The sequence below is a fragment of the Simochromis diagramma genome, unplaced genomic scaffold (genome assembly GCF_900408965.1).
Source record: "Simochromis diagramma unplaced genomic scaffold, fSimDia1.1 OVJJ01000333.1, whole genome shotgun sequence".
NCBI lineage: Eukaryota > Metazoa > Chordata > Actinopteri > Cichliformes > Cichlidae > Simochromis > Simochromis diagramma.
In genome coordinates, this window is record NW_024386765.1 from 2085215 (window position 1) to 2097571 (window position 12357).

General features: G+C 41.3%; 1 protein-coding gene across 1 annotated transcript; it reads left to right on the top strand.

Moving 5' to 3' along the window:
• The first annotated feature begins 1864 nt into the window (after nt 1-1864).
• On the top strand, nt 1865-10850 carry lcat (lecithin-cholesterol acyltransferase). Its single transcript, XM_040035472.1, has 7 exons — nt 1865-2249; nt 7275-7431; nt 7654-7769; nt 7988-8083; nt 9241-9465; nt 9541-9736; nt 10036-10850. The coding sequence occupies exons 1-7, from the start codon at nt 2099-2101 to the stop codon at nt 10397-10399; spliced, it is 1305 nt and encodes a 434-aa protein (XP_039891406.1). The 5' UTR covers nt 1865-2098; the 3' UTR covers nt 10400-10850.
• Nucleotides 10851-12357: the final 1507 nt, after the last annotated feature.

Genomic DNA, 12357 nt, shown 5'->3' on the forward strand with positions numbered 1-12357 from the left:
TGGACAGGTTAACTGTGGGGTGCAGCCTACAAGCGGATTGTGTAAGTGACTGAAGCACAGTTAGGTGGACAGGATGTATTGTGACCAGGATGTTGTGATGCTCAGACAAAATTTTTACTGAAACAAATATTTTTTTTGTAATTTATTTTAAACATCTCCAGCTTATGACTGAACAAGCAACTCAGCTGTCAGGCTAAGGAAGTTTGTAACTTAGGTGATCATGGAGAGACTTTAAAGTAAGAATTAAGATCCTCAAATTAATGCAATATTTTAGACAAAGCCAGTGAAGCTGTTGAAGGACAGGAGTAGTATATTCTGTGGAAGGGATTCTGGTAATGACACAAGCACCTAAAGTTATGAAGATGTTTGTGTGGTAAGCCAGAGATGATAGAATTTCAATAATCAATACTGGATGTAGCCAGAGGACGTACAAGAACAGCAATACTGTTACCTCTAAGGCAAGGATGTAGCCGATATATATACAATATACATAATATACATATCAAGTGATATTATTGATATGTGTTTCAAAACTCAAGACGCTTAAAAAACAATATCTAAGCTCTTAACATGTGAGGAAGGCGAGATTTTAGAACTTGTCATACAAAGATAATTTATCCAGAACAGTTTTGGTTTCTACCCGAATAACTTCTGTTTTGTCTCTGTTTAATTTAAGAAAATTAGCAGACAACCACGATTTAATGTTGAGTAAGCAGTCAGTGAGAAAAGAAGTCGGAAGGGTCATACTAGGCTTAGTGGATAAAGCTGGATGTCATCAGCATAGGAATGAAAATGTATACCAAAATTCCTAAAAATGTTACCTCAAGGTAAAAGATAAATAATAAATATTAGGGGGCCTAAGACAGAACCCTGGGGAACACCACTGACATCTGGACAAGCTTGTGAACAAGAAACATTTCCACTCAAACGTCCATTTGTTCCTCCAAATTTTACAAGGAATGCGAAGGAAGCAGTAGCTGAAAAATTATTTTTGGATTGTTGTTTTTTTGTTTGTTCTTTTACACGGACATCTAATATGGTGGCTCATACTGATAAATAGACAGTACTCAGCAGGATTTGCGAAGGGAAGTTACCTTTTTTGTAAGTATGTTTGATATTATTCTATCTAAATTATTATCAGTTATTATCATTTTCAGTCCTTTTTTCCAATTAAAATATTTTTATAGAACTGTGATGTCATATTTGTTACAAATTCTGTCAAAAATGACATTTTTCGCGTCATTGGGACTTTACACCTAGATACATTGGGGTTATATAAAAGTCACTTTGCCAAAAAAAAAACTGATTGGGGATCTACCTTAAGACTAAAACGTTCTTTCTGGCTCAGAACGACTTATGATGTATTTATCCAACTTAAACGGCTCGTTGACAGTAAACGTGTGTTTTTTTTAAAAGAAATCTGGCCAAGAGGGTAGCAGAAATTGAGAATAAGTCATTTCATTATTTTAAAAATAACTCCTTCTTAAATCCTGTAGACTATAAGATAATTACCCAAAATAAATAAGGATATTGAACATTTAAAAAATGTAAAACATCAGGAATAACCTTTTGGGGGCAGATGATCATTTTTATATTAAAGTCTTTTAGGAAATCTCTCTGTGCATCCATTCAAAGCTGGTCTGTGAAGAGAAGTGGGATACGTTCACTTCAGCTTCACGTTGCAGACATCACATTTGGCTTTGCTTGCTTTAATTATTTTAATTTGAAAAAAAAAATCAGAACATTTTCATTAAAAAATAGTCTTTGTCAATCATTTGCCTTCTGAGGCGTAAATAAACACACGTAGGAGGGATCGATAGGGCGGTGTACCCGTACAGTACACGTTTTATTTGCTCCTGCATGCCACTCTGACCAGACACTCTTAGCGCAGACCTTGAGAGAATTAAACGTGGTTCCCGCAGCACTCAGCAGTCCAGGACGTGTGGATGCACTTTTACTTCAGAGATGGTAAACACAGGGTTTCCTCTGGTGTGACCTCGCGTGTTTTCTTCCCGGCTGGCCCGCCTCTGCCTCCGCCTCCAGCTGCAGCGCACAGACTGAGCTCCGTCCAGAGCGCCACAGCTGCCCGAAGGAAAAGATGGGATCCGCAGGACACTTGAGCTCAGTGCTGCTGCTTGCATTTCTGCTGGGGCTTCATCACTCCTCAGGTTTCTGGATCGTCAACGTTGTCTTTCCTCCCCCAGCCAAACCTAAAGTACCCAGCAACAGCACTCCTCCACTTATTATCGGTAAGTACAGGGTCTGTCTGTTTGTTAATATGTATGGAAGATTAAAATATACTGCTGTGATATATACCCGAGATTTATTGTTGATTTAGCTGGACATCTATGCGGAAACATGTAGCACGAAGGTCCAGTACAGTCGGGGGGTGGGGGTGTTTTTAGGTCACACACAGCACTCTGTACATTTGACCCTGCAGGCAATTTCAGTGTTTTCTCATCAGGAAAGCTTTAGGGACACAATTTAGTGACTGTGCTTTGGATAAACCTCCACGCTCCAACTGAAAGACTAAACCTGTTCTTTTCCTACATATAATTTAAAATAAATCGTCCTCTCTATCTCAAGAAATTTCTTTTAAAGTTCAGCTTGTCTTTTTATAAAATCTCAAACATCCAGAGAGAGACATTTTCGCCTCAGAATTTGAAGAAGTGGTATTTTTATTGTCTTTGATATGATGATGTTTAAACACTGGACTGACCAGATCGCAGAAGAACTGCCGTGTACGCGGTGCAAATAGTGTAGCTGGGTAACGGTAAATGATGCAGCTTCTCCTGTGGGTCAGGGGTCAGTTTCGCAAATTTAGAAACAGATCCAAATATTTGCATTTCACAAAACTGTCTGCTATGTCAAATACATCTTATTTGCTGAATTCTGGGTAAATTAAGGCTAAAAGAAAACATGTGACCACATCAAGGTAATCATCGTAAATCACCCCGGGATAAAGTGTTTTGCTGTTTTGGTAGGTTTTGTGCTATTAGAAATTAGATGATGTTATCCCTTTTAGGCTTACACTGTACCATTTTCCCCTTTCCACTGCTTGTGACTCACAGTTAGCAGTCAAAAAGTCATCGTCCAGTCAGGGATTTGTGCAGTCTACTGCACAGGAGCTCCAAGTAAAGGACAGGCAAACAAAATGAGGAGATTTTGACTAAAAGGAGATAAAGAAAATGCTTTGAGTTCTACATTGATTGCTTTAAGTGAACCAATCGACTGACATTTATTTAAACTCAAAAAACAATGTGACTAAACAGCACTAACAGTTTTACCCATGACTTCAATATGATTTTGTGAAAAAAGTAAGTGAAATAAGTGGAAGAGATGGTTGTAGAGATGTCCTTACCTATAAAAAAGGAAGATTACTGTCGGCTCGTTTCAAGAAAGACTGGTAGGTGACAACCGACAGCTTTGACAAGACCTTAAAAGTGTTTAGCGAGAGTAGAAGTACCAAAGAGTCAAAATAAGATAAGATAAGATAGAACTTTATTAATCCCTCGGGTGGGTTCCTCTGGGAAATTCGGTTTCCAAAAGCACAGCACCGACAGAAGTTACAGTTACAGAATGTTATATATATATATACACACACACACACACACACACACATATAAATACAGAGACAAATATAAATAAAAATAAAATATACGAAGGGGATAAATAGAATAAATAGGAATAAAAAATAAAAATACAAGTGAATTGCACATTTCAAGTATTGAGGTCTATTTGCACCATTGACTATTTACAAAAGTATTGCACAAAGGTATTGCACAGTGAGGTGAAGAGGCACTACAGCTTAGTTGTTCCCCCCTCCTTTGTCCTCCTGTTTCCCCTCCCTCTTCCCTCCAGAGAGGAGTTAAACAGTCTGATGGCGTGTGGGACAAAGGAGTTTTTAAGTCTGTTAGTTCTTGTCTTGGGGAGAAGCAACCTGTCACTGAACAGACTCTTCTGGTTGTTAATGGCCGTGTGCAGAGGATGCCCAGCATTGTTCATAATGTCCAGCAGTTTTTTTTAGTGCCCTTTTCTCTGCCACTGTCACCAGAGTGTCCAGCTTCATGCCGACCACAGAGCTAGCCTTCCTGATCAGTTTCTCCAGCCTGCATGAGTCCTTCTTTGCTGTGCTGCTCCCCCAGCACACCACAGCATAGAAAAGTACTCCAGCAACCACTGACTGGTAAAACATCCTCAGGAGCTTCCTGCAGATGTTAAAAGACCTCAGCCTCCTGAGGAAGTACAGTCGGCTTTGGGCTTTTTTATACAGGTGCTCTGTGTTGCATGACCAGTCCAGTTTATTGTCCACCCACAGCCCGAGGTACTTGTACTTGTTGACCACCTCCACCTCCTCCCCCTCTATCTGAACCGGCAGTGGACCTTCTCTGGACCTCCCGAAGTCCACAACCAGTTCCTTGGTCTTTGAGGTGTTGAGTTGCAGGTGGTTTGTGTAACTCCATGCGACAAAGTTCCTCACCAGACTTCTGTACTCCTCTTCCTGATCATCCCAGATACACCCCATGATGGCCGTGTCATCTGCAAACTTCTGAATGTGGCATAATTCAGAGTTGTAGCAGAAGTCAGAGGTGTACAGGGTGAAGAGAAGAGGGGACAGCACAGTTCCCTGTGGTGCTCCTGTGCTGCTGACCACAGTGTCAGACGTGATGTCCTTCAGCCTGACGTACTGTGGCCTGTCGGTGAGGTAGTCGGAGATCCAAGCCACCAGGCAGGGGTCCACCTCCATCCTGTTCAGTTTTTCCTGAAGCATACAGGGCCGGATGGTATTAAAGGCACTGGAAAAGTCAAGAAACAGGATCCTGACCGTGCCTTTTCCCCCATCCAGGTGTGAGTGGGCTCTATGCAGGAGGTACAGGATGGCATCCTCCACTCCGACACCCGCCTTGTATGCAAACTGTAGTGGGTCCTGGGCATGTTGTACCTGTGGTCGGAGGAGGTTGAGGAAGAGCCGCTCTAGAGTCTTCATAAGATGTGACGTCAGTGCCACCGGTCGGAAGTCATTCAGCTCATTGGGCCGGTTCCTTTTGGGGACCGGGACGATGCAGGATGTCTTCCATAGGGCGGGCACTCTCCCCAGTCGCAGACTGAGATTGAAGACTCGTTGTAGCGGCTCCCCAAGTTCAGCAGCACATGCCTTTAGCATCCTAGGACACACCTTGTCTGGGCCTGCTGCCTTTCTGGGGCGAAGCTTCCTCAGTTGTCTCCTGACCTGATCCACTGTGACACTGGGAGATGTTTGGGAGGAGGGGAGGGGGGGAGATGTCTTGCTGCTGAGAGAGGGATTGGAGGAGGGGGGTGTCATGGTGTCAGGAAGGGGGGGAAGCGAGGGAGGTAGGAGAGTGGGGAGAGGACTCTGTAGTAAAGGTGAGGGTGGGGGGGTTGTGGGCTGGTCAAACCTGTTGAAGAAGTTGTTGAGTTCGTTTGCCTTCTCCACAGTCCCCCCCACTGTGCTTTTCTTGGTGTTGTGGCCTGTGATGGTTTTCACACCATTCCAGACCTCCCTCATATTGTTCCTCTCCAACTTCTGCTCCACCTTCCTCCTGTAGGTGTCCTTTGCTTCCCTCAGGCAGCGTTTCACCTCCTGCTGTGCTGCTTTCATCTCCTCCTTCACTTTGCTCCTGAAAGCCTTCTTCTTCATGTTGAGGACACCTGCAGAAATCTCTGCAACTTCCTGAAATATATCTTTAACACTGAAAAAGAATGGTGGTTATGGAAGGACACAGGAAGGAAGCAACCACTCAAAATGAAAAACAAAAACAAACAAACAAAAGAAAGCATTGCTGAATTTTTAAAGTTTGCAAAATGCCACCTCGATGTTTCACATCACCTATTTAGCAGTGTCTTGTGTGCAAAGATGCTAAGCCTGAAGGAATAAAGGCAACACATCATCACAACTCTAAGGCATGGTGGAGGGAGCATCATGGCATGGGCCCTGTACTTTGAAGCAAGTTCAACATTACCAGGTCACTTTTCTTTCTCTGGCTTCAGCATTAGCAATCAGGCTAAGCCGTCGATCAAAGGTGATTATGAGCTTGATAAGTTAACCCAGGATTTATCAATCGAAGTATGAGTGTGTTCGCATGAAAGGGGCGATATCTGGGAGCAGAGCAACTGATTTTATGAAGTCAGGTAAAACTATGTTATTATAAGAGGTTAACCACATAAAAGCAGTGATCTGAGCGTCTGCAACATGAAAGGAATCAGACAGTAAATTACAGCACTGAAAACACTTAAAGTGTGTGTTTGTGCTATAAGTGCTCTTTCATTAAGTCATAAAAGAACAGATGTATTATAATTGTTATTGCTCATATTTAGATAAGCAAAAGATAGTTGCAGCCCTGGTGAAGTTTAAAGATCTGAGAGCAACCAAAGAATAAATCTCAGACCTTCCCAACCACAGACGTTTCCTTCTTAAAGTGAAAATGAGATCATTAATATAACAACTTAGATATATATGAAATTTAACAAAATTGAAAAATAAAATACAAAAAAAAAGTACAGGATAGTGTATACTGTATACATTCCCAAATTTAGTTGCATATTTTAATTACTTCAGTCTCTCTCCAGTTCCTCAATGTTCCCATTCTTTAATCTCAACGTTCCCAGTCTTTAATCTCAACGTTCCCAGTCTTTAATAGCTCCAGAAACATCTTCCAAATGTCAAAAAATTCTGATGATCTTTTCCGAAAAGTATAGTTTTTATTTTTATTTCCTATGACCAGTGATCTATAGCAGTGGTTCCCAGCTCTCTGAGCTGGTGACTCTTCATCATGCAAAAAGTCACTTTGCAAACTCTTATCACAGCTTTAATTAATGAATAATCTCTTTGATTTCTTTCAGTTCAATTAAATGATTCCTCAGTTTCATATTGTATGAAACTGAGGAAGTCAGAGAGCTTCTGATTCCCTCTGATGACACGCAATCTGTAAAAAAAAAAAATGATTTGGATCATTGATTTATGACAGCTGTCTGGGAAGTCCATCAGTTCATCAGTTCTTTGTTGCATGGCTGTTAATAGACCTTTCTGCATTGATGATATGATATGATATGATCTACTGTATAATATAAAGCGCCTTGAAGTGACTGTTGTTGTGATTTGGCGCTATATAAATAAAATTGAATTGAATTGAATTGAATTGGAAGTTTGCTGAACTTCGGCAGCAGTTTGCAGTGCTGTGTATTGGTCCCACTTTTTCCTGCAGTACAATTAACATTTGACACACTGTTGTGTTTGCATGTGCCCTCGTTCTCAGTACCGGGGAACCTGGGGAACCGCCTGGAAGCCAAAATAGACAAGCCGTCGCTGGTCCACTGGCTGTGCTACAAGAAAACTGAGAAATGGTTCCCACTGTGGATCGACCTCAACATGTTCATACCCATAGGTGTGGACTGCTGGATCGATAACATCAGGTGAGACCTGCTGTCTGCTCTCACATCCACGTTCAAGCACCTTAACAACATTTTTGATCTACGACTTTGCCTTACTGTAGGTGACAGCTGAGGAACAGACTCTTATGTTATGCTTACGCTTGTCAGTTTTGTTTATCTTTAGTCAGGTTTTTCATCACTGAATACATGTTTTGCAGAATTTGAAAACTTAGCCATGTGTTTCCACGTTTGTGCGTCCTCCAGACTCGCTTACAACAGGACAACTCGGCGGTCATCCAACTCACCCGGGGTGCAGGTGCGAGTGCCTGGATTTGGGCAGACCTATTCCATTGAATATCTTGACTATAACAGACTGGCTGGTGAGAAAAATACATCTGTGTTGGTAAACTGGTAAATTTGGGGGACTAGTTTCTGACATCTTTTAATGTATTTCTACAATGAGTAACAGAGAAATGTTTAATGGTCATGAAGACAAAAATATAAAGGAACATACTCAACATGCTGTGTAGCCCAGTGCTTTATTTCCACACTAGATTTGGACTCTTAAACTGACTGAGTCTGCTGCTGTTCTCTGAAGGTTACTTTTACACCATGGTGGAACATCTGGTCAACGTGGGCTACATCCGAAACGAGACCGTCCGCGGAGCACCGTATGATTGGAGAGTAGCTCCTAGTAAGTCTGTATTATTTTTATGTGAAGAGAGAAAGCATGGTGCTTTGCATGTGTTTGCTTACGAGTATACAAAAGCTGAGCAGCTCAGCTTATGCTGTTGTTTTTTTTTTTTACTAATTATGCCACGCAGAGGGGTCAATGATAAAAATCTACATTACTAAAGAAGATTAACTTGTGCTTTTATTTAATTATATATTAAAGTCACGTTACTTTTTTTTAATACAATAGGAGCGATTTTCAGATGTGCTTCCTAGTATAGTACAGATAATTGTGGTAATTACTCTGACTTTAATGTCTCCCAACTTCTGAGAAGAGTAGTCTTCACTAGCCCCTTTAACAACTATATACTTCACTATGTTCTTCTGCAAGTTGCTGACTTTAGTGCTGGAAGGGTGAGTTTGTTATGTCGGTTGGAGAAGCAATCAAGCCAAACTTGAACAGCCTTTTTTAACATGCTGACTGAGACCTGTAGAGTCTGAGATGTAGCTCTTGGGGTAAATTTGCTGGCATGTAGATATCATGAATGTTTTCGTCTTCTCACTGTACAATGATGGACTTCAGACTGTATGGGAATGGCCTTATTGATTATTGCTGATATATTTCCTCCTTGTCATTGTGTTAACACATATCTGAATGCTGCAGACCAGCAAACTGCCAAAATCTCAATAATCAAATGCTCTGATTAGCAGCACCTGGCTGCTACTTATCCTATTAATTCCACTGGAAGTAAAAGGAGTGTATTTTGTTTTTCACACACTGCTTCTGCATGTTGGTTTAGCTTTTTAACAATATATATTGACACAGTGTAGCATATCACGGGTTGCTTTTCATCTGAGGTTGCAGTTACCTCATTTTAATACCTGCTAAGGACCACGTGATTTTTATTTACCAGCTGGTTCTTAGAGCTAACCCTAGAGAGAGGGGTGAATTTTCTTTTAGGACACCAAAACTCTAAAACAAACTCACTAGTTTTTATTCACACACTGACTGTGAGTACATTTGGTGTTGCATGTCCTGATTGTGGCAGCAGGTTCTCAAGTTATTTTGACCAGATGCGACCAAATTGTAATTACACTACATAATGACGTTTGATGTGCACCTCTTAAAGTTCTTGCTGTGAGCCTGTAACGTTTTTATTTCCCTTCGTCCCCCCACAGATGAGAATGCAGAGTACTTAGCAAAGCTGCAAAACCTGGTTGAGGAGATGTACAACCAGTATCAGGAGCCTGTCTACCTGCTGGGACACAGCATGGGATGCCACTATGTCCTCTACTTCCTCAACCAGCAGCCTCAAGCCTGGAAGGACAAATACATCAGAGGCTTCATTTCTCTAGGAGCGCCATGGGGGGGTGCAGTAAAAGTACTCAGAGTCCTGGCTTCAGGTAATGATAAGAACGCACAGAACAAAATACAGATGGAGGGGCTAGAAAGCGGTGTGAACCTGAAACTCTTTACAGGAGTAAATGATGGCCTCTCGATGATTTCGAACCTAAAGATTCGGGAGGAGCAGAGGATGGTAACCACCAATGCGTGGATGCTTCCTGTAGACGGCATCTGGCCAAGTGACCACGTATTCATCTCCACGCCGACCTTTAACTACACTACAAAGGACTACCAACGGTTTTTCAAAGACATTGATAATGAGGAAGGCTGGTAAGAAACAGTTTGGTTGGTTTGGTTGGTTTTAGAAAGTCTTGATTGCCGAAAGTTAAAAAAGCAGACCAGAAATTGTATAGTACCAGTGGTCATCTGTATTTACTGCTTTACCTCTCCTTTGAGAGCAGAAAGTGTGAAATTTCTGGGCTCTTTGTCTTCTACTTCTATTTCTATCTAAATGGTAGCATCTTGCTTTTTCTTGAACTATACCTTTTTAGCATATAGATCAAATATTTCTCTTTTTGGTGTATTTTTTCTAATAGCAAACAATGATCATGCCCTCTTGTTGGCTCCAGGTATATGTTGGAGGACACCAAGAACCTCACTAGTGATCTCCACCCTCCTGGTGTCGAGGTATGGTGTATGTATGGCATGGGCCTTCCAACTGCCATAACAAACATCTACGACGAGGTCTTTCCCAACGGGGACCCAGTGGACTTTGTTTATGCCGATGGAGACGGCACGGTGGACACGTTCAGCATGAGTTTATGCAAACGCTGGGTGGGGAAGCAGGAGAAGCCCGTCCATATCACAGAGTTCAGAGGGCTGTTCCATCTGGATATGGTGTTTCACGAAAAGGTGCTCAACCAAATCCAGGACATCCTGGAGGGCAAATCGGACACACCCACAGAGGTTGACGTCAGAACTGACACTGAATAGAGGCGTTCAGGAGTTTGAAGCCATTTACAGTGCTAGAGTCTCACATAGGTGACTTTTGAGCCAGATCAAACATCAAGCTTAAAACAAATATCAGTACCGTCTCTTATCTCAAGTAGGTACAACAGCTCAAAACCAATCTCGACTTGGGGAGAATCTATCACTGACCCCCCCCCCAGCAAGTAGTCCTGACCACTTTATCTTAACTAAACGCTGCTGACTCAACAATGTGGGTTTTAACCCTGACCTGATTATTACTAAACTGAGGTCATGTATTTAGTTACCTTACGTCTGAAACTTGGTGGCAATTATGGAAATATAATAATCACAGTAATTAAAAATGTAGTAAGAAATTTTTATGATGGTTTTAGTTTTCTTGTTTTCATCTGTGTCCTCCTGTTACATCATCATTATCATTTTATTATTTTCATGCATAAAGACCCAATAAATATGAGACATTTGTTGTGTGAGATTATTGGATTATTCCCTCAGAAACTTTGTTTTTGATAAGTTATGAGCAATGATCATGAATATTTTTGAAGTGCTGTTGTGTAAGCGGCCGTCTGAATGGTTCACCTTAAAATTACAGCATTTAAGGTCACAAAAGTCCACCTGTGTGGGTCACTTGTTTGGTTCCAGTACAAAAGTCAAGCCTTTATCTCATCTGTTGTTCGACAGCATCTGCTGCTGTGGACTCTTGACTCGCTGAAGTTGCGTTACAGCCAGGTGTAGTGCCAAAATAGTTGCCCCCGTCAGAAAGTGCCTTCCCATCCTCAAGAGCGCGCAGAGGAGCAGGAGCCACGGCGCGTTCATGACTGAAAGAAGAGTTCGCGACTCCTCTTTCAAAATAAAGTCTGTCCTGCAATCAAGTGTTTTAAGAAATAATCTGGATAATTGTGGTCAATATAATTTAATTTCCTTTATGTTAACTGCAGAATTTTAAACTGTAAGGAACACATAATGCTAATCTTTAGACGAAGCTAAGATTCATAGACAAATATATATTATTATTCTTTGTTTTCAGGAGTCATCGTGCAACAATTATGTACATGCAGGACAAATAAAAGCTTCCTATGCTGGTGGATATTTTACACTGATGTCACACTGAATCTGTAAAATAATAGTTTAGAGTTAAAAAAAAGATTTCAAAGGAACTCTAAATAACTTGATGCCAGCATCACGCTGTTTTTCCCTGCAGAGGGACATTGATTTGTCTTGTCACATGTTTCACATGTTCTTTTTGTTTGTTTGTTTGTTTGTTTTTTTTAAAAACAGTTTATACTGTATACTGCACTTATTACTTTACTCAAGACCCCACATTATCATATTACTTCAGAGTAGTTTACTCTCAGACTGCTGGTTTACTTTACTTGTGGTTCCTACAATAATTAAAAGTAGAATGTATCAGGGCGAGGACACTTGTGACAAAGACTCCACTTGTGTGGGATGTTTGTGTCACAAACTCCAGCTTGACATATGGGCAGGTGTAAAAGTCATGCAGTGTTTATTTGCCATTTATTATGTGTTAAAAATAATAGAGTTAACAAAAGAAAAATGTGGGGGAGGTGGACCAGGTGGTTGAGGCAAATCAAAGAAATTAATAGTGCCTACAGCTACAGCTGTGAAACAAAGTGTTGTAGAAGTGAACCCATCATAAAACCCCCCATGGTGTGCTGCAAACTCTGTGTCTGTGTGTGTATGCACGAGCACGTGAGTGCCTGTGTGTGCACATACCCGTGTGTCTATGTGACTGCACGTGAGTGACTGTGTGCGCGTACCTGTGTGTGTGTGTGTGTGTGTGTGTGTGTGTGTGTGTGTGTGTGTGTGTGTGTGTGTCTGCGTACGTGACTTCCTGCCAGTCATAAGAGTAATCTCCTCACCTAAGCTACACCAAATTCCTCTACACAACAGAGAAAACAGAGTTAACATATTACAAACACTGGTAACTGGTAGACCCCACC